The sequence below is a fragment of the Neodiprion virginianus genome, chromosome 5 (genome assembly GCF_021901495.1).
Source record: "Neodiprion virginianus isolate iyNeoVirg1 chromosome 5, iyNeoVirg1.1, whole genome shotgun sequence".
NCBI classification, from domain to species: domain Eukaryota; kingdom Metazoa; phylum Arthropoda; class Insecta; order Hymenoptera; family Diprionidae; genus Neodiprion; species Neodiprion virginianus.
This window is the reverse complement of record NC_060881.1, coordinates 9307839-9334829: the sequence shown is the minus strand read 5'-3', so window position 1 is coordinate 9334829 and position 26991 is coordinate 9307839. Positions and strand designations below refer to the sequence as shown.

The 26991-nt window shown below is 38.0% G+C and overlaps 2 protein-coding genes across 11 annotated transcripts in view; one reads left to right on the top strand and one right to left on the bottom strand.

Annotated features, from left to right (window-relative positions):
• The window catches only part of LOC124304776 (rho guanine nucleotide exchange factor 10), a 61517-nt gene that overhangs the window by 22640 nt on the left and 11886 nt on the right, over positions 1-26991 (bottom strand). The window contains exons 2-4 of one of the 4 annotated variants that reach the window (XM_046763398.1): positions 25992-26502; positions 18987-19280; positions 17635-17801 (exon numbers count right to left, since the gene is read on the bottom strand). In XM_046763398.1, the coding sequence (XP_046619354.1) occupies positions 17635-17801; positions 18987-19280; positions 25992-26419 (889 nt within the window). In that variant the 5' untranslated portion in view covers positions 26420-26502. Of the gene's footprint in view, positions 1-3139; positions 3764-5709; positions 5729-17634; positions 17802-18986; positions 19281-25991; positions 26503-26991 lie in introns of those variants that run through there. The other 3 variants (XM_046763399.1, XM_046763404.1, XM_046763402.1) reach the window with 3 other exon arrangements.
• On the top strand, positions 1980-11815 carry LOC124304791 (YTH domain-containing protein 1-like). Of its 7 annotated transcripts, none has more exons than XM_046763444.1 (5): positions 2057-2208; positions 2896-2989; positions 8217-8319; positions 10039-10352; positions 10557-11815. In XM_046763444.1, the coding sequence occupies exons 1-5, from the start codon at positions 2175-2177 to the stop codon at positions 11083-11085; spliced, it is 1074 nt and encodes a 357-aa protein (XP_046619400.1). In that variant the 5' UTR covers positions 2057-2174; the 3' UTR covers positions 11086-11815. The 7 variants fall into 7 exon arrangements, with proteins under 7 accessions (XP_046619403.1, XP_046619401.1, XP_046619402.1 ...); XM_046763443.1 differs by having other exon boundaries at positions 10030-10352; XM_046763447.1 differs by lacking the exon at positions 2896-2989 and having other exon boundaries at positions 1980-2208.

Genomic DNA, 26991 nt, shown 5'->3' with positions numbered 1-26991 from the left:
GGGAGTACAGGATGGATTATGTATCAGCGCGCAGGCAAAGGATCGCGTCGTTTAAATCAGTTGCGTTGATTTTTCAAGAGCACGTCGAGTCTCAAACTCCCAGATATTTTCAGGTTCTTCGAACGATAATAACTGCAGTCGTTCATAAAAGTTTGATATTCCAATGCTTGTTTATCGCTGTTTAAATCTAATATTAATGCAGACATTGCGCAATGTAACCGTGGCATATTTCTTTATAGCGGTTAAAGTACGAGTCATTATTTTCATTCATATCTCGTATTATGGAAATTGTATGTACAGGTATCTGCCTTTTACGGCAGTATTTGATAAATAGAAGTAATTAATTTAATCATATTTGTAGCTAATCTCTTATTTTCGTGACAATTGACATCCGGGTTGACTTTATTCGCTATATTCATTTAGCCGACGTTCGGAATCTGAGATAAGAGTTACTCGAATAATGGAATAATCAAATTTTTGGTAGAACTTCCTAACCGCTCAGCCATTTACATAACACGCGTACAAAAGAATCGTAAGACTTGACCGTTAATTTTTCTACTGTTCTGACCAAATTTCAAGCTAATATTATCTTATATGCAGATAATTTTGCGTGCAAAGGTTTCATAAAATTCTATGATAACTGTACCCTTGTTGTTCGAGAATATATTATATAAATGTATTTTGGTCATTAATGCCCATTATTTCATATGTATACCAGCTCAAGTTGACATGGCGGTGTCACTCTACGCTGGTAGTAGAAAATCCCTGTAACGTCACATAATTCGCTTGTTTGATTATCGCTTAAAAACCGCAAGTTTAATCATACCTATATTTATATACGACTACTCACACACGACCACATTACGACTATTTCTAAAATTTGTTCGAAGTGAACTTTAATAAAAATATGAAAAAGAAAGAAGATCATGCTAAAATTCGTTACTTTGTTCGAAACGTGAAGTGTTTCACGAGAACAGATTTTGAATCCGTTATACGGTCAATGGTTGACGAAAGCAAAAGAATTTTGTCAAGAATTTGAATAGGACAGGTTTCATATTAAAGTTTCAACGATGGTGAAGAGTGTACGTCTTCCATATCTTGTTTTCAAACAAATAAAAATAACGAATAAAAATTTAAAAAAAATCGATATCATGCCCATTTAGAATAATTTCGAAGGATATATATATATATATTCAAAATATGAAACTACGTTTCACTTTATAACAGATTACCGAATTCCTGACAATTATAAAATAAAGATTTTTTTAAACATAAATCGTTACAACAAACGTTCCTAACTTCAATCTCATAATAATATCACCTTCACCCTCTAAAGGCTTTTACGATTAAATCCAAGAAACTCGAGGCCTCGTCGCAAGTCCGCGACTAATTTCAAGAACGGTAAAAAAAAAAAAAAGAATCAAACCCCGCACGCGTAAGAAGCATACGTAACAGCGCAAAAGAAGACGAATCTCGCAAGGAATCAGAGCGCGTTAAACTTCTTGTTCGTATAACGTCGCGGAAGGTTTTGTGTGTGGTGGGGATGATGAGAGAGGAGAGGAATTACGTAATATCGCAATGAAATGCAGTGAGATTTGAAGAGTAGTTTGCGGCTAGCGGATGGATGGGTGAATGGGCGTCGATGTGGTTGGGGTGGGGATTTCTCCAAGGCAGAAAGGCAGCATCCAGGCAAGCGCGAGGATATCTGGGTCGATAATGCAGCAATTCTTTCGTTCCGTTCTGCGCTGCACCTAGAATATTAGGAGGAAATGCCTGGGTAAAGTAAGCGCGGGGCGCCGCGGCGAAGAGTCGGAGGCTTGTAGAAACGATTGAGAGATGGCGATACAGTTTGTTTTCGTCCCATATCATCCCAGGAGTCTCTCTACCAATGAATTCGCGTCCTCTCATCCCCTCCATGCGCAACGTTGCTCCCGTCAGAGCGATCCTCGGCTCGTCGTTCGCCTGCCGCTGCAACGACGCTGGGCATTTTAACACATACACACATCCGTCCATCCCATCCATCCATCTATCCCCACTTTATTTTTCCAAGTCAAGACTGAAACGAGGTCTACATTTTAGTACGCACTAGAATCCGAACATGATCAGTTTTGCCATTTCGTACCTGAGACCGAGACGTAATTGTTACAATAATCACCACCATCACGACCACCACCATGACTCACGCTTTTCATCAGACCAAATTTCGTTGTGAGTCTTCGTATTCTCGTCATCTTCGTCTATATTCTCTCTCTTTCCCTCTCTCTCTCTCTCTCCATCTCCCTTTCGCTATCCTCGCTCTCTCTCTCTCTCTTTACTCTAGCTGTTTCTGTTTTCTTGTGTTGTTCTAACGTCGGTATACTCGGTGAATTCACACGGTCTATTTTTTTTTTTTTTCTTCAACGTGTGTTCAACGTCATGCACACGTACGTTCAACACGCATATCTAAAATGCACATACCGACAGTATGTGGGATGGATTAGGTCGTGCAGTAAGCGTGTAAATGTGAATTACATTCAATTTACGTTACATACACACATCAACGTACCGTCGCACGTGCATGCATGCACGTACGTGTGCGCTCGTGTGGGGGTGTGTATGTACGATTCAGTGCGTGTGTTTTCCTTCACCCGTCAGTTAACGAGTCTCGCAAGGCGTATAATATCGCGCAGCAACAGCGGGAACCGAAGTTGTGAATGTGTTAATTACATTGTTGAAGAAAGAAAACAAAACAAAAAAACAAAAAAAAAGAATGAAGAATACACTTAAAATAAATATCATCAAAACAGCAACAACAACAACAACAACAACAACAACAACAACAACAACAACAAAAACAATAATAATAATAAAGCAATGGAATAGAACTGTAATATTTTGTACGATTGAACGTTACAGGGACGGAGAATCTGACGTCGCGGTTTATACAGCTGCGGAAGGAGAACGGGAATTTATTTACTGGACGGAAGTATTCCGCTCAGGCGGGATGGGAGTGAGTATAATATGAGAAATTTTTTTTTTTTTTTCTTTTTAAACTGTATCATAGAAATCAGTAGTCCGCCTTTACCCCTTCCAGTAGAAATGTGATATGAAAAAATATAATCATCACGACGATCGCACGTATTATTATTAATATTCTTACCGCTACAGGCGGCGTCATCTTGGAGCTAATGGTATAATTGTTCCTTTGCACCCTCGCTTCGTTGTTCCGTTGTTTATGAGCCGTATAAAAACCACTCGCACTCGCACTCGCACAATAAGCACAATAAGCACAAGCAGCACCCGTGACACCCATCGGTCAAGTTATACAGTGTATAACTGACGGACAGGCGTTGTAATAATTCGTCGTCGTCGTCGTCGTCGTCGTCGTCGCGGAGTTGTGTTTGTACCACACGTTGTTCGCCACCACCGTCGCGTCGTCGTCGTTATCGTGTGCGATCATCAAACGCGCCCCACCGCGCACCATATAACCCTAGTCTACCATATAATAATAATACACTCTTCTCTAATACTCGCAGCGTCGTTTCATCTCTCGATTGAGACCCGTGAAAACGGTACAATTCGCCTTTTTACCGTCGAACTGGTACATTTCTTTCATTATTGGTATAAAACGTGCTTTCCTTTCCTTTGCTTTAGTTTTATATTTCTTTACGCCTATATACACGTATATGAGATGCGCTGTTATAGCGTTTAGCGTGCCTCGAGAACAGGATGACGTTTGTAACTTTTGAGGTGGGACGGCGACGTCCAGTTAAATGTGGTGGGAGGAGGAGGAGGAGGAGGAGGAGGAGGAGGCTGATACTCAAGATCGGGACTGATGGGGGAACAGAGACTTAGAAGGCCGCCGGCAAGTGCATAGTGCGCTGATCGTTATCCCTCCATACGTGTTACATACACCTACATGTAACATGTAGCATATGTGTGCACAGACGCATCATTTCGCTCCGAGATGGATTTTTCATTAATCACCGTGCGCGCGAGTCGTCCCGAACATATCAAAGATCGCACGACAATTTTATTCTTCGATATCGTTTCATCGTTTATATTCACACATACCGTGATGCTTTACGCGTTTTATATACCAGTGAGGTGGTATGAGTAAATTGCAAAATATTGGTCAGAATTTTCAATCTTATGGCGGAGGATCTCAACCAAGATACATGTTAAAAAATTGTAGATTTGAATTTCAAAATATAGGAATTGAATTTTTTTTCCTTATCCAAACAAGGCTCAATTATAATATACTAGCAGCCCATCCCGGCTTCGCACGGGCATATAATAATATTAAGTAATAATATAAATGTTATTTTTCTAGAAACTCACTGTAAACATTGTGTATTTTCTTTTATTATATTATTATATGCCCGTGCGAAGCCGGGATGGGTTGCTAGTGTAGCTTATATGACACGTTCGTAGATTTACCATAGCAGCGCCATCTATTGATTACTTACTCAACCCAGTCGAAAGGTATCGACATCTGTTAGAATCATTTGGAGTTAACAGATAATTGTGACTGTCGAATAATAACAGACAAATAATTAGCAATAAATTAAAATTGCGACTATAATTTGAGATTTAAACTATCCTATCTCTCAAGTTGGATCGAACTGCACATGGTGTGCGTATTTTATTATAATCGGTTAAGTGGTTTAGGAGTCCATTGAGGACAAACATCGTGACACGAGATTTATATATATTAAGATATGCATATTACGATTTGCGCAGATCATTATTACTGCATAATAATTGTCTGCAATCGCATAGACGATGTACAGAATCTTAGGGTAAAAAAGTTTACCTTTATTCTAGAAAGTCGATAGAAAAAAATAATAATTATAACAGTAATGAAGATTTGTAACAATTCGGTACGAATGTATCGACATTGACGTCTACGTCTCCAAATATCGAAGTTCACGTATCGCAAATGTGAAAAAAGACTTACAATTAGAAGCACGATTCTATATGCAATTCCGAATAAAAACACTCCAATAAATTTGACTCAGAAATAAAAAAAAATTACACAACATCTACGAATTTACTATTGCAATTTCGTCGAAAGCATGCGATTTCTTTATTTCTGCGTCGAATGAAAATATTTCGTATGTTTTTGTTCAGAATATCATACAGAACCGCGTTCGTTAAGCCCTTCTTTGCATTTGCGATACGTGTACTTAAATATTTTGAAACGTAGAAGTCAAAGTCGAAATCGATCAGGGTACACTCCCTTAAGGTAATACACCACAAATTGCGAGCTTTTAATTCATCGATCGGTTCATTTGATTCGATAATTGCTGCGAATTTTGGACAATACGGCGGAAAAAGAAAAAAAATAAATAAAACATGACCGAAACAGTAAAAACTGAATATAAAATGCCGTTTGTATCGTATTTACATAACAACTGCTGCAGCTGGACAAGATGCCGGGGGGGGGGTTTAAACAACGGACAAGCATACGCCTGTTCCAGACAAGGCAATCTTATTTTCTATCCATGAGCGCGAATCTAGGGAGAGATAGAGATAAAGAAAGAGAGAGAGAGAGAGAGAGAAAATCGGTCCCTATATTAAGAATTTCCGGCGCATGCGTCGCCATGCCGTTTCATTGATCTTCCTTCCTTTTGATTGACAATTTTACCCCCCTCACCCTCCCGCCGACCGTCTCTTCGCTCCTCTATTTTCACCTCTTAAAATGTACTATGTACAATAAATACATACCGCATATACCATATTATTATATTCCCTTCAATATCCTACAGCACTACTCTTGGTCCACCTCCTCTCTCGTCTGACAGCGGCGTCGTTGAAGTGGAGAAGAGAATTTGTCGAACGCTATTCGATTATACGCGTTTAACAAGGTCGAGAAACGAGTGACGTCAATCGAGTCGGTATAGATATATAACTCGTTATACTGTATACGTTATATACAAATGCTTTCCACTTATTTATTTCAAACAATGTAACCGCTCATAATCACCGTCTATTTTTATTTTCCTTTTTTATCCTTCGAGTTTATTTTTATTTGTTTTTTTTTTTTTATTTTTATTTTTAACGCCATACGAGCAAGTACACGTTTGAGGAAAGAAAGAAGGGGGAAAACAAATAAATATATTAAAAAAAATTACAAACCCGCGAAGAATGTTTCCGACTAACGTAATCTCCTCCCCCCCCCCCTCCCCTCCGTCGAGACTTTACACATATAATGAATAGCTATCGGTTAATCATCGAAGCTGGCCTTTGTCTTTCTTATGATTTATCACGAATAATAAGCGCTTTGTTCCAGTGGAATTAATTTAGAATTAATTCTATACCAAGGAGAAAGGAATGTGCGATTTTAGATAAAAGATAGATGATCCAAGAATAAACAAAAATGAAGACATATCATAAGCTTTAGCCTCCGGTCCACCAGAAATTTTCTAGGCTTGATAAAAGAGCGATTAAAATGTAAAGGCTTCTCTCTTTCTCTCCCTATCGATTTATCGCTCGAACGAAGACGGTTCAAATTTACTTGCAAGTTTCGTGTCTCTTTTTTCAATATTTGTTCACCCGAGCCGAGGAAAGTTTAAGGTTCGCTGGGCATTAAACCGAACTCGATGTTCACTTCGGGCCAAAGGTTGACTGTGATTAAACTTGTATCAATTTTGCAATTCAAGAGAGTACAACGTAATTTTGAAACAGTTCCAATAAGGCGGGATAACAAATTTACACGGTTAATAATGTTATATTATAATGAAAGGAAAAAAAAAACAAATGTATTATCTCTCCGTGTTTTTCGTGTGTGAATATTTTATACACAAGATTTTATATTTATCAATATATCATATTATTATACGTATTGCGAATATACTTGGAAATTTTGAAAGGATACTCGATAAATATTTTGAAACTTTCACAGACTGCACGATTTAGAAATAAAGAAACCCACCGAAGTGAAACTATAATGGAGTTGAATCGGGTATGCAATTGTTCGGTTTACGAATTTCGCTAAGACTATGAACAACGAGTCGGAATTTTGTTTTTCAATTAGGTATGTTACAAATGTTTGTAGATTAGAATTTTTTCTTTCGCTTCGCATCCTCTTTTTTCTTTTACTCTTTTTCTCGCGAAATCTACTCACCAAATCACGCGTATACGTATAATATAAACATTAGAACTGTTTGGTTAGTTACAAATTCTGGTCAAATATTTTGAATATTTTTATACCCGCAGCGGTAGAACTAAGTTTTAAAATAAATTTACAAGGAACTCGTATCAATCACTATATGTTGAAAGTAAATATTCATATACAAACACGTTATAGTTACACATGCATTTATGTATAATATTTATATTTGTATCTACTTTGTCTACACCCACCACGAAGATGCATAACAACATGCATGATAATCTGCGATACACGCCTAAAACAAACTGCAACTTGCACTGTAGTATTGTGACTTATTATATGGAGAAGAGAGAGAGTAAGAGAGAGAGAGAGAGAAAGAGAGATTTGATTACGAACGCAACAAAGAAGAGGAAAAATTAGTTTGAAAAAAAAAAGCTAAAAGCTTTCTTCGCGTGCTTTCACGTGATCGTTTATCCGCTTATCAATACGTATACGCACATCAAAGGGGCAAATATAACTTTCCGAGTAATTCCGATAATGTTTTCTATAAATTAAGTTATTAAGAGAAAACTTGAACTTACGCGGATAAGATGCAAAAGAGGTTGTATCGATACATCAGAGCTGCATTGAAGAGCCGTTCAGCGATTGATCTTTTGATCGGTTAATGAAGTGAGTGTAACCAGTTTATAGTACAGATAGTTTAACTATATGGGACGCTCGTCGTTTACTAGTTGTAATTTATAACAACGCGCACCGTTCGCAACTGGCGAATCGCAAGTCCGGCCGGGTGTCGTTTTAAATAATAACATTATGCACGTTGGTCATGCATGTTCGAGCTTGGAACCGAGGCGTCAGGGGAGCCTATCAAGAGTCGTAAATTCTAAATATATGAAAAAGACGAGGGCCTGGAGAGAAACGCGACTACGACGAGGTTCTCGAATTTCGCAGAGTCCAGTCGCAAGTTCCCCCAATCGTTATTTTCCAAGATCCAGATATAGCTTCGCGAATTTCCAAATGCAAACGTCATGCTGCACGGCATGATTCAACCCTCTTCGTTAGGGTGTAAAGGGTAATATTACATACATGAGTTGTTGTTACCCGCAATTGAATTAATTTTCAGACACATACTCCAACAAATGAGGCAGGAATTTCCAACCATCATGGCTGACGTCCACTACCGTGTCCTCAAGAAGAAGTGGTCGAATCTTTTGCAACAATACAAAGTGAGGAGTGGCTTAATTACACGTTATTTAAACGATTACGAGTAGTCATTTTGTCAATCGTTGAAGTGATTGACGATGAAAACGTGTCTCTTTGAGTCAAATCTGCGGTGAAAAACACATGTACGAGTTTTTGTATTTGAATTGAGGAATACTGAGCAATCACGTCTGTATCTAGGTACAGAGAGATAGAAGAAACTATTGAAATAACCTCCATTAATATTAATTGCGCCAATGACGTTGATCGAACACGAATGAAACAACATCTCTGGTACATGTAGCAAAAATGAATCCGAACAAATTCGAATAACACAAGTTAACACAAGTAAGATACCATCAATTTGAGAGAAGGTTTTATAGTTGGAACGTTCAAGATCATGAGACTCTATCTTGTTGAAGTTTTGACTATCTAAAATCGAGTAAACTGCGACAAAACAAAACATACTCAGGTCCTTCCGAATCACTAAAAATTTGGAAAATAGTACACTTATTGCCAATGTGTCGTCGTTACCTTGACGTTACTAAATTTAACCTCATTAAACACTGACGTTTCTGATCCAATTCTATTCCTTTTGGAACTAATTTGCTCGCTGAAAAGATCCCCACTGATTGTCTAAAACCGTTTAAAAAATCTTACATTATAATATAGTTGTAACGCGCAAATGTAATTGTCGACAAACATCTGCTGAACGTACTTACACAAATCTAATTTTATCTTTACACTCTGGAAAATAATCATTTGCCATATTTTTTCTAGACGATATTTACAGATTTCTACGGCGAACAAAATAAGCCCCAAAACATTATAATAGGATCAAAAATATCACAGTTTAGTCATTTTCAACGTTCTAATTACTAAACTTTTTTTTGAATTGTTGGTATCGTAGCTTTGGTACATCGAATTTGTTCAAAAATATTGCGGGACATTTTTTAAGCGGTTCCATCTCTTTACCAAACATTGGATTCAAACGATGGATTCCAATCACTCATAAAAACTCGACAAAGTTCACCCTTGTAAAATCCTCAGAGATAATCTTGTATAATAATTGATTAAGAAACCTATAACATTTATATTTGTAGTACGTGGTTCTCGGTCAAATTCATTCGATATCCAAATATTTCAGCCCAAAATTAATCACTATTGTAAACATGATGCGCAGAGCAACCCGTTCAACTGAGCACGATTTCCCCAAGGGAAATTTCGCACACCCTACGGGTAAATTAGAGATTTCGGGGTGATATTTAGGATCTCGTGACACGCCGTGATAAACTGCAAACCCCGTGTCCAATTATAACTTCGACCCGGCAGATCTAACTACGGGATTTTCCCATCCAGACCCTCTAACCATCAGTTCTAATTTTCCTTTTGATTCATGATGGATTACCGCAAAATGTGAAATCGGTAAAGATATGTAGATTTTTCCATAAGAAGTTTCAACTCAACTGTTGAAAATTCAAACTGGCTAGCGAGAAGAAAGAAAAATCCTACTAAAAATATATTTCCAACTTCAATTGCATTTTTTGCAACTTCGTGCTTCCATTCTAGAAATATCTACAATTACGAATTTTAAATTCTGTTACTTGATCTCAAATCGTGCTCTCAACTTTTTTGTATTTTCTAGCTCATACTGTAATTCTATTTAATAACCAATTTATGCTGTACAATGCGTTTACTGCCACAGAGACCAGATGACTAGATTGAATTTGTTTAAGGAACTGAAGAACCCGGTGCACGGCGACAAGAATAAATCAGACGACATATCGTGGCCATTTTACGGTGCAATCGACGAGGTGCTTGGCGCAGGTTACGGCAATCGTAACGACGAGGACGACGTTAATCCGCATGAATTTCTATGCCTCTCGGTGACCCCAGACGAGTCGGCTTTACCGCAAGACGAACAACGGGCAGACTCCGAAACCGAGGAATCGAACTCGATCACCGCTCTAAGACGGTTGCGAAGTATCAATGAAGACTTTTCAATTGAAATTGAACGGCTGCCCAGGGTTCCGATACGCCGACCTAGAACTTCTGCAACGTGAGTAGTTGTCGCATATTTATCCTAGTAATTATACGTAATAAGTAATAACGAGGCACAAAGATACATTGTAGTTAACTTTGAGTGAAAAGAAACAAGGGCGTGCAAAAAAAAAAAAAAAAAAAATATTCTCATTTTTTTTTAACGTTAAATTTTTATTTTTCCCAACCTCATTGACAACGAAGATTTTTCTGATTTTCACAGCAGAGCGTCGCTGATCGCGCAGGAATTGAGGCGGCGAAATGCGAGCGAGGTCTTGGTCTCACGACTGCCACCAGCGACTGAACTGTCGATCAAAACGGTGAGCAGATCGTCATCGTCCTCGGTGCCCGTTCTCCGGGTCAACAATTTTTCAAAGGACCGAAGTACTAACCCGTCTTCCAATATCGGACGATTCTTGCGGAGCGACGACGCCTTGGCGGTAACGAAAATAAACGGTAATCATTCCATGAAAGATGGAGATGAAGATGACGACGACGACGAAGACGACGAAGAGGCGGTTGAAGAGGTGGATGGTTTAGAACTGGAGGAAGAAATAGAAGAGGTGGAAGAAGATGAGCCTCCTCAGAAACGAAGGAAGAGGAGGAAACTCGAAGGAACATGCCACGGTCATGAATGCAGTTTAGAAAAATGTATGAGCGAGTTTTTCGAGTACACGAAACGTCGTGATGAAGAAAACCGTGTGATCATGAACCGGATTCTCAACGCCGTTGAAAGAATCGCCGATAAATAGTGAAAAGTGTGTGTCGTTATTGTCGTTAGACTCAGTGACTTGTCAATATTTTAGTCTAGAATGAAGCGCTCCGAAATCGCCTTATTTTGAGTACCGTGACTAAACCGTTTTATACCGAACACTGGTGTCCAACTTTTTCAAACTGAAACTAATTTTATACTTCAACTATTGCAAGATTCGATTCATCGGTTATTATACGTTATAAGCAAACTTTGTTTCTTCGGAAATTGTACTTCGAAAATACGTTGCAGCATAATGTAAAACGTTCGTGTTTCCGTCGAGAGAGTCGGGTTTCGTTTGAAAATAAATTTCAAGTCACCATCTCTCGCCTGAAACGTGTATCTGTATTTGATTTTCTAACGGCGAAGTAGAAAAAGACGAAATCATTATTCACGGAGCACAAAAGCGTCGCCTGGCTGCGGCTGTAAAATATGAGACGAGAACGAAGGAACTACGAAACTTAGAAAAAAGAACCAGACATCCACCTGTTTAGTGTCTTTTCAATACTTTTTCTTTTTTTCATTCTTATATCATACTTTGTTCTTTGATATACATGTATTATGGGATTCTGGATGTTTATGGGTAACAATGAGCTGTTTTAATCGTAAGTAAATGTTTAATAAAATAGAAATGAAACCGATTCGAATGTATAATGCGGGCTAGGAATTTACATGCGATAATGATTCTTTGATTTTTGTACACGTGTGAATAAACACGACGCTTAAATATTTAAAAAAGAAAAAAAAAAAAAAAAAAAAAAACACAAAACAATACTTATAAACCGATATTATCAGGTGAACTAATTGTCAGTTAGGAAACGAAGAGAATGATATTAAATATTGTTCACATCAATTCCAGAAAGCACTCCAACAGAAGTTATTTATTTCTGCAAAATTTAAATATCAATATTCCTTCTTACTCCTTTGAATTAAGAGAAAGACTTTAGATCTGTAAGACCCGCCTCCTACGTTGTAATAAAATGATCAATTATCTCAACATTTGACGTTCATGTTTGAAAACATCAAAGGTTTAACAATTAAGGCTCGTAATGAATAAAATGCTCCAACATTTCATTATCAGAGTGAAATGGAAAATTACTTACTCGCTATCACGTTTTAACGATAAGCACTTTATAATATATTCTTAGATTCGGATTCAATTTTAATCCCTACGTATTATTGAAAAGAATTTTACTTTAAACATTTCTTGAATGTCCTAGAAAGTTAACTCCAAACAATGTGAACTCTTACTTACATCAAGTTTTATTTGATGTATCTATAAAATGATTACTCAATTGCAACCCAAGTGCCAGATTAGATACCAAGTGTCAAATTTTGTGTGGAAAAATTATCTCTACCAGTGTATTTATACAATTTAAAGTAGTTAGGTACAGCTTAAAAATGCCCAGCCACTTTCCCAATTTTCCCGTGTGCTTCTTTCGTCAACAGTCCTGTTCAGTGTTATTCCAGAACTGTGAGTTGTACAGCGTTAGATAAAACGGAAAACAGATGCAACCACTTAGGCCTAAGCTACGATAGTTGCTAGGGCTGAGAGGTGGTGAGGAAGGGAATGGGACAGACTGCTGCTGCAGTTGGCCACGAGATCCTGAACATGGAAAAAAACATCGAGAGAGGCGTGCGTCGTCGGTTGGTAAAAATTTCGAGCAATTTTTCGGTTTTCTGATCTCTTTTACCTCGGATTATACGTAATATGCGACTGAGAAATGTCACCGCGCTCAGTTCCGTTCCGTTCCGTTTTATTCTCCTCGCTTCTCTTTCACCTACACTAAGAGAAATTTTTAGTTCCGGTTACCGCTCAGTCCTTGACTATTTTCATTTTTTACCACAATCGAAAAATACAGTTCCAGGTATAAAATGATAATTAGTTTTCTAGCAGTTACCGGAAAGTCTAGTATCCGTTACTATTCTTTCTCATTACGATCACTGTTGACGTTAAAGCCTTGTTTAACTAAAAAAATCGAGTAAACCTCAAAAACTGATTCAGCGTTGCAATAACCAAAAAAGGATCGACGATAGCGGAAAATGTTTACGCGTGCCTCGTTTTTCGTAATTCCAACAATATTCGAACAGTTTTCTCTAACGATACCTGTTTCATTGAATTTTTCTAGTTACCGTAACAAATGAAATTTTTCTCAGTGTACATACTAACAATAAGTTTCTTCGGCGAGTTGCGTTTAAAAGAGATGATCGTCGGGCTTGAAGAGCGAGAAGAAAGATGGCCGAGACTAGCGAGTCTCTACAAGAATAAGAGAGCGAAAGAGAGACGATGCACGTGGCTCGCATCTGCTCCCCGACGAATGACCCTTAGCTGACCCTCGCCAAGTACCAATAATTAACTCGGCCCCGGCTCTCCTCGATTATCCCGCAACGACGAATGCCTGGTTGCGTCATCGCGCGGCTGCGTTCACTTCTCGTAACGCACGCAGCCTGTTGCACACCGACTCGTGAACACTCGTTATTGAGTACTCGGCGTAATACGTGTTACACGTTGGTACAAGGTATGCGCGTATCGTATTCACGCGTGATGATAATAATAACAAGAACAACAACGAACGAGGAGGAGCAAAAAGAAGGAGGAGGAACGCGGACGGCGACGCTATATCCTTCGGGAAATTAGAGACAGGGTACGCGTTCCCATTCATACGAATATACGCGTGTTCCATGTGCACGTGTATGCGTGTTCACAGATTCGAACGCGTTAAATGAAGGGCTTTAGGTATTACGCATAGAGTGGAGTTCGGTATACTTATGGCACATATCATCAGGACCTTCCTGCGCACGCGCAGTGGCGTAGCAGCGTGACGATTGTTCCTTGTTATTTTGTTGGGATGAAGGTTTGCAACGTTCCTGTAACAGTGTCGTTTTTTTTTTTTGAATTCAATAACGCGTGAAATGGTTATTTTAGAAATTTGGAATTGTTTGAAATTTAATAAATTATCATGCGCCATTGAGAAACTTGATTCAGCTAATTCGTAACTATACCGAAGTTTCAAATGGTCATTTTTCCTCCGAATTGTCCTTATACGTTAACGTTACCAACTTCAAAACATAAAAGCCTCTAACCGCGCACCCCCATCATTTGTTATTCCTAAAGGAGAATATAAAGATCGATAAAACTGTTGCTTCGTTGCTATATTAATTTCTCATGTCTTGCCGTTCTTTTTCAAGTTTCGCAGGTCATTAGCACTTTATATCAATTATTGACGTACATCAATTAAACAGAGGGCCGTCTTCGCAGCTAAAATATTAATTAATTAGCAGTTGTAATACAACTGTCCGAGCGAAATTTTATATTAAATATAGTTAAAAATAATTGAACCTATCGCACATATGTTTGTGTAGAAACAATCTTCGCTCGACGTTTAAAATCGCCAACATAAAATTACGTTAAATTAGAATACTTGTATGACAATTCGAATTCTTTTTAAGTATATTCAATATAGAAATGGCTATCGGAAAGTTATATTAAAACTGTCAATTTACCGAAAAATTTCATTCCGTAGAGGGCCCTCTTTGCGGTAAAAATGTAAACCTAATGAGTTGCTAATGACCTTCGAAGCCTAAAAGAGGATGCAAGATACAGATTGACGAGGTCAAAGAAAGAAATAGATATATTATTTACACCGTTATACCTGCTGGTTAGAAGAAAAAAAAAAAAAAACCATTTGGACGACCATAATTTTCAATTTGTTCACACAGATGATTTCAATGTGAAATAATCAACTGTCACACGCGAGGGTCATTCGAAAAGATAAAATTTATTGCAACTAATACTGCTTGGTAAATCGATACATTAATCTCGCAATCAATCTGACATGTCTTATTGTGTTATTGACAGATTATTGCCAAACAAAACCATAGTCTTTGAATAGGAGAACGAAAGCTACCAATACGCTAAAAATATCAAGTATAGCGTATAATAATGTAACGTACATGTAACTGCAAATAAGTGTTGCAAAGTTCCGAACAATACAATGCGCTACACGGTATTTGGAGTTGGATAAGCTATAAGCGTAAGCAAACCATCAACAGTTACGCCATTGGATTATAAACAGTCCTGAAGGTGCACGTGTATTATACATATATTTTCAAGCATTGCATATTACGTGGAGAAAGTTTTGTACAAAGGCGCAGGGGAGTTTCCATACAGCTTAAATAATAGGGTAAATTTGATTATAATAATTATTAATTACGAGCATGTGTATCCTATAACACGTGTACGAGCTGATGTTATAATAAGTATTTAAAAAAAGAAGAGAGAAAAAAAAAGAAGCGAAAGAAAGACACAAGACAAGAGAGACTCTATAAGGGTTATAATTGACTGATTGTGAACCACTATATATATTATACGTGCCGGACTCTTCCAGTCAAAGTACCGAGTAATTAATTATACTCGTTAATTAGTCATTACCGCACACACACAATGTAGAAAATAGCCGTGCTTGTACGAAACACAAGGTTATAATAAAGTTAAATTTTCAACATTTAGTATCTTGGATATACACACCCTGTACAAATGGATCTGAACTATGTATAATATACGAAAATGAAGGAGTAGTAATCAAGCACGATTCGTTTTCAGTGAAAAATTTCTATAATTAATGATGATTAATTATTTTTTTGTCGTTAGTTTTTTTCCTTCCCTAATTGCGCGTTCTCTCGATACAAAGTGGAAAATTGATTTTAGATACAAACGGACCGTTTATTCCTTCAATTTAAAATTTCTTTACGCTCCAACTGCACGTGCCGCATAAAATTAGTCCATCTAGCGATTGCCGATGTCTAAAAATTCCTCGCGACAATTGAGCAACTTGCATTCGTTGCAAAATGCTTGACTTACCGAGGTCTTGTACACCTCGTGTGTCAATTGCAATTTCTCGCACTTTCGTAACGTTATATCACACCTTGTGTCTTGCCTCGTTTTCGGTTCCAACGTTTCCTCGTTGTTACAGGAAAAGCGAAACGCGAAACAAAAAAACAAAAAAACAAAAAAAACAGTCAACTGTGCTCACAGGGGCGTGGGATATACGCGTTGAATACTTCTGACGTCATTTCCCGCTCTAATTTACCTCGAAATTATCAATCATGAGGTCGGCGTTAATTAGCTGCTCGGTAACTCGTTCATACGGACGTTCTAACGTGTGTATAAATTTCAGGATGATAATATGAAGAAGACTTTTCATCAATTTCGGTAAAAAAAAAAAAAAAAAAAGGAGATGATAAGAAGATTGAATTAGCAAGAAAAACATCTTTTCATTCCAAAATTGATGTATTTATTACGCAACTCATTTGTTTGCCGCACGTGTGAAGTCAGTGACGTCATAAATGCTGCGGCCAATCAGCAGCAGCCGTTGAAAAAAAAAAAAAAAAAAAACATCGAGTGATTCGAGTGTTTGGATTACTAAAAAAATTAATGAATACAGACGTGAACAATTAACTGGGACAATCTTCCGTCTTCGTACAGTTCGTGAACTTGTTTATTGCTTGCGGTTCTTTCATAAATCATACCGTAGATAAATGGTGAATATCGTTGATTGCAATTAGAGTATTCGCAACTCAATTCTGTCAGTTATGGTACACGAAATATGAACGGATAACAAAACTAAAAAAAAAAGCGTGCAAAAACGCGTTCAACAATGTTGACAGAGGAAAAACATTGTATGATATTTTATACGATTCAAAAGATCGATGTACTGATTATTTTTATTCAACGATCAATCCCCAAGCGTCGTTGAATGAATTTATCATCTACTGTATGCATTCGTTTGCGTATGCCTAAGTTATGAGAAAATATCCCACAACTGTTTGTTAAAATGCAAATCATCTGCTTTTAATATCGATCCTTTCGCACACCACAATATTATACATAACGCGGAGACGTTTGTCGTCTGCAATGATCCACTGAACCGAGAAAATTCGCATAATAAACTTGTTTGCTTGATTGGTTTTAATGCGGGGTAAATTACGGTACCGTCATAACGTATCACCGTATCGTTCTATGTAAGTAACGTACAAGTGTTATTAAGTTTAGCTCTCCACTTTGTCGTCGTATGCCATTGTATAATGAGAAAAGAAAGGCACAATGACAGCAAAAAGAAAAGGGGCGAAGTAATGTGTTTCAAAAACAGATTGGCAAAAGTTAATTACACCGTCTTAATTGTACGCCGGCTTACTTTTCACTCTCATTCATCAGAGTCCAAAATATACCGTCAGTTATACGTATATAATTCACTTGATTTTACTCTTTCGTGAGATTTTTCCATCGGCGTTAATTTCCTCTCCTTAGCAAAATACCAGCTTCGAGTGAAAAGCATCTTTTATAATTATCCATCGCGAGTTCAGACGAAATTTTTTACTACAATCTTAGAAGAGAAAAGAAAAAACAAATGGAACCAGTATTACGATACATGTATAATAAAGTTTTGAAATGTCTGAATGACGTTGTCTTCTTCTTGCGAAATAACAGAAGATATGTTTATTGACGTAAAGATGAGCATTGTATTTACGGATATTTATTATTTTTACTCACCCTTGTTCGCCGCCCCAAATGATTGTATTTTCTTCCAACCCTTCCAGCCTTTTCGCCACAGCATTACAGCCTTTGCTTTTCGTTGTGAATTTCCGCCTCCAGATTCTGCAGACAGCTCTGGTGTACTTGTTCTCACATATCCACGACTAAGTGACCCCAGTCCAGATCTACACGTGTGAAAAATGATTAGTCTAAGTGTATACTGAAACAATTTGAATTCAATTTGTCGAAGTCGATGAAGTTTGTAGAAGACAAAAGTCGACTATTGCTAAACTTGAATTCGAAATAGTTCACACCTAGTTTTTTGTTTTTGTTGCGGTAATCAGAAATGTAGACTTTGAAATTTCTCGTTTATTTTACAATAAGAATAGTGAAATTTATTGAGTTAAAAAAAATTCTAAAATTTACTTTCATCGTATAACTTTGATATTATTTAAAATTCTACAAAGATTCACAAGATCGGACTTTTTTCAAACATTGACTAACACATAGCACAACTATCGCCACGGTATATCGATCCGCATCTGCTTTTTCTGTAAAAGATTCACAACCATAGTTAAAATGCATGGATTTTACCAGACTATAAAAATTCCGTGACATTTCCAAGTTCTCCGAAATTTCCACTTTCATAGCCACCCTGAGTGAAGAAAAGATATTCAAAAAGAATGCGTGAAAATGTGGGTTTCGAAGCATGTTGTTCAACGATTGTATGATTGAAAGTGAAGAAAAAACAGCAAACCGAGGAGGCATTCAACTGATTCGCACAAGGAGGTCATAAATTTAACACCTGGAAAGTAAATGACTAAAAATTGTATTCCTTGTGATCGCGAGAAATCATACGAGATAACTGAATTGATTGAAAATCATGTCGAATCATTTAAAATCACATGATAACATGGAAGAAATTTTGCGGTAAGAGTCGAAAATCTCAAATCATGCAGGAAATCGTTGTAAGTTTTGTTTACGATAAACACCACTTGTTTTCAATTCGTAAAAATTTCCACCCTACAAAGTGATTTCCAATGATCTTCCCAGCGTTCTGATTAATTTCGTATCATTTCCTGTAATTCCACCTGATCCTGATCTGGAAATCGCCTGAAACGCTGGGAAATCATTGAAAATCATGAGTAAGATCAGAAGTTAATAAAAATGCCTTGTTACACCGTACAGTAACGAAAATCAAACGATTTTAAAGGTAAAAATCGCTCGAAACCAATGTCACTGATTCGTAAAGATTAATTTGACTTCCAAACGAATGGCCCAAGGCTCGCGTCAAGTTCACACACCGAAAAGCGGACTCGCGACAAGTTCGATCGACGAAAGGTCGGACGTATTAAGGTATGATAGCTGACCTGTAACTGGCGCTGGAACTGCCGCTAAAACCGCTGTCCAAATCACAGGCAACGGGTGATAGTAGCTCGTCGGTTGGACTTACGGGGGCAAGTAGCTCCTCCGTGGAAGTTCCTCTTTGACCTCGTTGACCTCTGTCGTTCTGGACCGGACAGTTAGACCCGGGGGGCATCAGCATCGCCTCGACGCTGAGGTTCAGCTCGCCGAGTACTCGCCGATGCCGCGACTGTACTCGCCTCACTTCTTCGGCCACCAAAGATCTCCTCGATCCGTGAATCCCCCTTCGACATTGCCTACTGTCACGGAAAAGTCGAAAATTAAAGACCATGATACCTGCACCGGTGGTTCGTCTCCTTCCTACTTCGGGTGCTTCAATTTATAAGCTCCACGTAAGCTTGAGACTACGATGGGTACAATTGTAAGTCGATGTAAGGTTCGTGCTCGATGAAACTAAACATGCGGCTTAGGGCTGACCGTAAGGGAGCCATCGAACTTTTCATTTTCACACTGCAGGTTCCAAGTTGACAGGAAAAAAAAAAAAAAAGATTAATATCCAATTCGAGTTTTGAACTACAAATTCAGAAACGTGATTAACAATTTGCAAAAAGACTGCAGGTTACCGTATTACACGAAAATATGACGAACTGCTATAATGTGATGTAATGTAATCCACCGTTACAAATTTTGCATATCTGAATTTGGATTTGTTTTGGGTGACGCAAAAAACCTTCGCCTACTAATTTCTACCAAAATCCAAATATTTTTGAATTTTTTTCCCACCATATTGGATTTGCATCTTTGGATTTCGCAAATCTATTACTTCAGATTCGTGATCAGCCGTTCAACAAACCTTTGAGGACCGATTTTCATGAAAATCAAAATGTTTTTAGTTTTCTTTCAGCATATTGAATACGTTAAATTTGAAGTTTGCAAATCTGACTTTCGATTCGTGATCGACGATACAAAAAACCTTACGGTATAAATTTTCATTCGAATCTATTGACCCATTTTCAAAATATCACCGTTTTTGTTTTATATTTTCGCATTCTGTTATTGAAATGATTCAAAAATCACTGAACCGATCAAAGCCAAATTCTACTCAGTTATAAGTTTGAGCAAGTCGCGTCGATTGAGATCAAACTGATTGAAATCCGGCAACTCGATCCCGAGATATCGTCGGACGAAAAAAAAATGATCTACAAATTGAAAAACCGAATTACAGGTTTTATAATTTTCAACGATAAAAAGACAGTCCAACTATCAATTTGTGATCAAATTATAAATTTTCCGATAAAATCGAGTCAGTTTTGCTTTACAAAAGAAAAAAAAAAAGTAGCTTGATCATTTCTACCGCACATATTATCATAAATTTCTAATATGGATCAATAAACTGAAACGGTGTAATCATTTTTATGTCTTCCAAATGTAGATTTCCAAACATGTAATACTCGAGAAGTACGGACATTTTAATACTACAAGTAACTGATACACGTCACACGTATCAAGATAGAAGTAAAAAAAAAAAAAATCTTAAGTAAAGTATTGCGTAAGTATTATGCATACAAAATACAACCTACATCCACGATCAATCAAAAGGTTCAACTAATTGTTCGTTCAAGTGACAAAACGTCGAGTGGTATATAATTTGAGAGGCCCTGAAGTAAGTTTGTGGAGTGCAGGGAAAATTTTAGATAAAGCGAGATAAAGCTTTGAATCCCTGTAGATATTTTTTCCACGATTCTTAACCCGCGTATAAATTAATCCGGGGAATATTTATTGGTTGTACCTGCCCGGCCCGTATAACCTTAAACCTGTTTAGAGATTCCCTGCGAGAGCAGAAGCTCCGGTAGTTTCAGGCCATTCCTACTTGCAGCGAGAGGCAGTAAACCCCTTGTATCAATAAATACCCATGTGAATTCAATAAAACCCTCGTACCCCAGTAATTTTCAAGAGAAGCATGAAAATAAAACACAACAACGACGAAAACGTAGACAAAATCTTTTCTCGGACACATCGTTCGTAAAGAGATTGTAACGAACTGACTTCGGTAACGTTATCGTAACGAAACTTTGGTGAAAAAAAAAATCACTATTTTCTTAATATTACAATGATTTTTTAGGAACTATGATTTCAAAATATGACTGTGTTTTGTTTTGTAACGGTTTAATGAATTTCAGACATTTCAACAATCGCGAAATAACGCTTTTTCCTCATCAGCACGAATCGCTACGATAACGTTACTAGCTTCAACATGATTCGAAGGCTATTAGAATTTTCAAATAAGGAAAAAAAACCATGTGTGCACACTGTACTAATTTGTAAGTCAGTCTTCGCGGTAGCGATTAAGATAGCAATTAGGCTGAGAGAATTCGAAACTTTTTCAATTTCAAGTATGCATCTTATATATGCTCTGGTAGCAGATTGGTTTTATACCTGTGTTACGTATGCATGTACGCACACACAGTCTAAGGTCAACGACGACTACCGCATGTAACTTAACACGTGGATTTGATTACGACAATTATTTACACACGTGTGGTCAGACTCGTCTGCGCCTTATAAATTTTCATTCAAGGTATGTAAAAATCGTCAAACGAAGTGAGCGGCCCCCAGTTTTATTTTCTTTCCATCGGTCCATTAGAAACGCGCGGGGGACAGAGAAAAGGATTAAAAAGATAAAAGAAGAGAAGAAAAAACAACAACAACGACAACAAAACGCTCACAGTCAATCCGTTCATATCTTTGGAATTTGTAGAATTTTGACCTCAACCTTCAGACCGCCGACCGCCCGGCACACCCGGTATGCATTCGACTAGCGATATATACATTCAGTGTTTATATATATTTATATATATACATATATATATATATACACAGTCAGAGAACTTGCAACGAATGCCGAAGAACGACGCGGTGGAAGCCGCAGAATTCGACCACCCATGGAGGTTTTTTTTCGGCTGTAGTCATGCTGTATACTGTAGTATTTATACATGAATGTAAGACGGATAAGTTGCGCGTGTGTATTGTGCATGATATACGAAGCTATTATTTGTTAAATTTCGTTGATGAAAATGTGGTTTTAGGTATTGGAGTAATTTCGGCTGGTCGTTTCGTTTGTTGTAAACTTGAAGTACAAATTACGGAGAAACTATCTACGTACTTCTGATACGAATTTTTCTGCACGTATCTGTTCTTAAAAATTGTATATCGCTACGAAATATAGCATACTAGTCGGAAGAAAGGGTCCAATGATTAACAGGTTAAAATTAACGAAATAAGTTGTTGTTATCAACAATAAAATTATAATACGACATCGCATTGGTGTGAATAAAACTAAGGTGAACAATAATTGCAATATTGAATAATTACGAATGAATTACAGTAATAAGTAACATCGATCGGTGATCGTAGAGTGGGTGGGAGTAGAAATGTAGAAACATCGAAAACTGGAAGCGTCAAAGTATCGATTTTGTAAAAAGGCACCTAAACATACCGGGTGGAATTAAAACATGTAAAAATTTTAAATGTAGAAAGGACAAAATATAAGAAACTAAAATATGGAATGACCGACACGGATAAGAAAATAGCAAACCGAAACACATAGAAATTTCAGAAATTTTGGTTATTTGCACATTTTCCTTCCACATTTTAACCCGGATCCAATGATGTTAAATAATTAAACCTTGTTTGATCCACTTTCAGAATTTCGGAATTTCGATGTTCCAGATTTGAAAATTTTCGCAATTTTGGAACCATGACTTCTCGGAGTTATACCCTATCGACATTTTGAGCGTCGGTTTTCGGACCATTCGCAACTTTGATGCTTCATCAAAGTCGGATTTCTTTGCTTCAAGTTTTGCCATGAAAAAAAAATGTGGAATTTGGTGCTGTTGGAACTTTTCAAATTCGGAATTTCAACCCCGCCGCATAAAACTGAACTGCATTCTTCTATGTCTAAAAAGTTTAACACATTCGGCTGCTAATTCTGGCCGCCAGTTTCAGCTTCATGAGATGCTCTCGCCTTCGTCTCTGCACTACACCTTTAATTAAAATAATAGTCTATCTTGAGGAAATTCTATCTCTCTCTCTCTCTCTCTCTCTCTCTCTCTTTCCTCTGTATAATACCCATGTGCCACCTATGTATACACTAATGCATCAATGCATACGCATACACACGCAGAGAGAAATAGCGTTCTCCTTTATACTTTTGACGTTACCTCTAACAGCTACTGACCACCAGGACGCACGTTCAACTTGTCGGTTCCGAGGCTCTTATACTGCTCCTTCACCCTTGTAACACAACCTGCACGGTTACGGCTTGCGCTCTGCTCACGAAGCAACTTCTTATTATTTAGTCTAGATCAGTGTTTCTCAATACATCAGGTGTATGCCATACACGACTTCGGTGCTGGTACCAAGTACTCCAAGTATAAACGTCCACATCGGAATGCCCGACATGTAATAAAACAATGTAAACCTTGTCGCCGACGATGTCCCATCAGTTGTACGAAATGAAACAGTATCGCAGTTCAACTATCGCATGGTCTTTGAAAATCTTTTAAAATACATTTTTCATTGGAGAAATTTTATTTATTATTCGACTGTCCGTAATCGCGTCTTAGAATTTTTCAAACAACAGTGCGATTTTTTTATTATCCTTCTGTATATCCGTTCAAATTCAACTCTGCTATTTTTTACTGTTCTTTTTTATTCCTTTTTTAATTCACGCACCTGATCTATTCACCTAGGCTGCGTACCAAGGATGAAGAAGTTATGTTTTGTACACGTCATCGATCGAGTTTCGCAAATATAGTTCATATTCAGGGACACGTAAGCCGGGACAATGCCTTGAAAGTTGAAAATCAACCGCGCATGCGCGAGTTTTATCGGCTGGCCATCCCGAGTTTCAGCTGTCAAACTGCTTCTGCCGGCGATGTAGTTGATACGAATTTTCGAGGTTAGAATCGCAAATAATTGAGGTGCTGACCCGGAAAGGTTTGGGAAGCATTTGTTATCGGGTGGGAAAGTTGATTCTTCAAAGAATGGTCGGAATTTAATGCTCATGCTCTTTGAAAACTCAAACGTACACATTTTGTTTACGTTGGCCCCCTGCATCGCATGCAAAAATGAGACCAATGAGATTGAATTATTTGGCGCATGCGCGGTTGATTTTCAAGTTTCAAGAAATTGTCCCGATATAAGGTGTGTGATAAAGCTACGAATAGGAAATAGGCGAGCAATCCAAGCGCATCCCGCACGGAAAAAAACCTCCGCTTGGGTGTAAATTCGTAACTCCAACTCATAGATAATGCTAATTTCCCGTAAGAAGAAAGCTAGGGGTACGAATTTACACCCAATTTGGGTTTTTTTCCCCGAGGGATACCCAGCCAACTATTATACGAAATGCGATGATGACGTACGAGCGTTGAGTTGGAATAATATTGAATCAAATTCTCCAATTAAAAAATTGTTTCTTTTTTTTTTTTTTTTTTAATTTGTCAACACCTTTTCAATTTTTTATCTGTAACTTTCTCGCAATCGATTCGCAACGATAGTTATATAATTCAGAACTTCCAAGCCAATGAAGATACTTAGAGAGATACTTGCACCGTCTTGCTGTAAGTTTTTCAAATTTTCGTATAATTGCAGGTGTAATTGCTTGTAATTTCGTCAGTTTTGAAAATAAAGAATAAAAATAAAAAAAGAAATACGGGTAGTTGTTATATAAGTATCTGAGAGTACTACCAGGTATCCAATTAGAATGAAATTGGGAATGTGCCGATTGAATACTTTCGATATTTTTCTTTCTACCTCAATTTTCCAAATATTGAAGCTAAAGTAAGCAGCCAAATCACGATTTTCTGCCATACGACGCTTGTCTTTGTTAGTGCATTTTTAGTTAGTTACATGATAATTAGTCCGTTGATACTCAATGCTATTGTATGATTCGTCTCTTCGTTGATGATCCTACTAACGAACTCAATTCCAAAATCAGATTGAATTAGGATTTGCATTTAAAAGAAAAAAAGCTCCCACCTTTATACGTGCATAAGGCAGAGAAACAAAGAATAATCGAGACCTATTTTTTCTTATTTATCAGAAAAAATCAAGAAATTAATAAAAGAAGATTTAAATATATTCAAACGATTTTCGTTTTCTCTGCTCAAAATGTGTGAAATATTTTTGCTTCTCAGCGAAGACCATCGATACCATCGTATAACGCAATAACATCAGAATATTTTTCGAGTATCATTGTATTTCGCCAAAATGACCATTTTGAATCGCGACTTCTTCCTCTGCCTTTTTATACAAACGAGGGACGAGTACACTTGGCCTCAGTGATTCTGAGGCGACTAATTTTTCCAACGAGTCGATTACGTTGGCAATGCAGAATCAGCGGGCAGCGCCACCACCGGTCGATCGCAAAAGCAGCTCAATCTATGTAAACATAACCTAATCTATGAGCGTCGGATTTTGTGTTTTTGGGTTAGATTCTACGGTCATGATTTATGTTAGAACGTAATACGCCCACCACACATCCGTAAGGAAAACGCAGCTGTGTCACCCTATCCGTTATGACAGTCGAATTTTGTATTTTTAGGTTAGATTTGTGATGGTAGAAATGAAATCACAATCGTACCCGTAAGTCACGACGCTCGGGTCTATTCCCACCTCTAGGGAGAGTGGACTGAACGAGAAACTGACTATAAACAGTTCGGCGTGAGCCTTGATATTGTATTGACAACGTCTGTTGACTCCAACGATTAAATACCCAAGTTTTATATTTACTCTGTGTTTCAGTTTCATTTAAATTAAGTTCTGCCAAATAAACGGTCACGGGTTATATTGCGTTCACAAAGATTGAGCCGGTTTCGCAGCCGGCCGAGGGTGGCGCTTCGGTCTGATTCAGTACTGCCAACGTAACGGACTCTTCGAGAAGAAGACAAGCCGTCTCACTGCGACTAAAGTGTACATAGCTCGTACGGATACACGACAGTGTCTCTCACCTTATCTCCGATATTTCCTCGTAGATATTTTCCTCCGTACCGTAACGAGTGACGTAAGTGTGCCGTCTGATTGATTCCTGGGCGTTTGTTTGTGCCGGTTGTTGCTGCAGAGAGGCATGACGAACCTGGGGGTACTGGGCGTGGGAATGATGATGAAAGACCGATGGATGCAGCCGACTAGGTCCAGGCTCGTAATAGGCGTAGGCATAATCCTGCGCCGAGGCGACGACCGTCTGACTAGAGTGCCGGGGCGTCGAGGATGACGTCGGCGAAGAGGGAATGACGCTATTTGGCGGCGGCGGCGGCGTTGCCGCGTTCCTCGAGGGCGGTGGATAAGGCGGCGGTGGCGGGAACTCCAGGTTGGCTCTCCGAGGGATGGAACCTCCTGGAGCCAGACCTGGTCCACCCGCACCGAGGGAGGAGGCCATTGTTCATCCTTCGCTTGCTGCCACCTTCTTCTTCCTGTTCGCTCCCCGCTTATTTCGCATCTTTTTCACACCACATCCTGGTGCTGAAAAACCAACAAGAACATTGTTATATTTATATATTTATAAATTTATACTCCGTACACCGTTTGCATAATAAAAATTCGTGATAAACAGCAGAAAAAACATCGCTAGGAATATTATTTGCGCATGTGATACGTAATAGTTAAGTTGATCTGAGCGAAATTCGAATTACGCAAGCTGGGATATCAACAATTTGAATCAGATTGAAGTTGGTCACGTTACTTGTAAGTGTAACGATGCGTGTGTAAAAAATCCTGAAAAACCTAACAAAGTAAAATATAGTCATATTTTGATAATCTAATTTCATCGGTGAAGTTGGCAACAACGCATTAGGAAATATATCAGTATTATGCATCTTTACAAGGATTCGTTTGAAGGAATTAAATTTTCAAGATATGCGCGGTACGTTTTACATCGTTGATATGGGTTTGATAAATTTCAAAACAACGCTGTAGTTGCAAAATAAAGATTTTTATCAAACGTATTATTCG

Bases quoted from the DNA above. Each gene is read 5' to 3' on its own strand.
- LOC124304791 (XM_046763443.1), top strand. From the start codon at position 2,175: ATGACTCACGCTTTTCATCAGACCAAATTTCGTT. The intron at 8,320-10,029 runs GTGAGGAGTGGC...AATTTGTTTAAG, and splicing joins ATCTTTTGCAACAATACAAA to GAACTGAAGAACCCGGTGCA. The intron at 10,353-10,556 runs GTGAGTAGTTGT...TGATTTTCACAG, and splicing joins CGACCTAGAACTTCTGCAAC to CAGAGCGTCGCTGATCGCGC.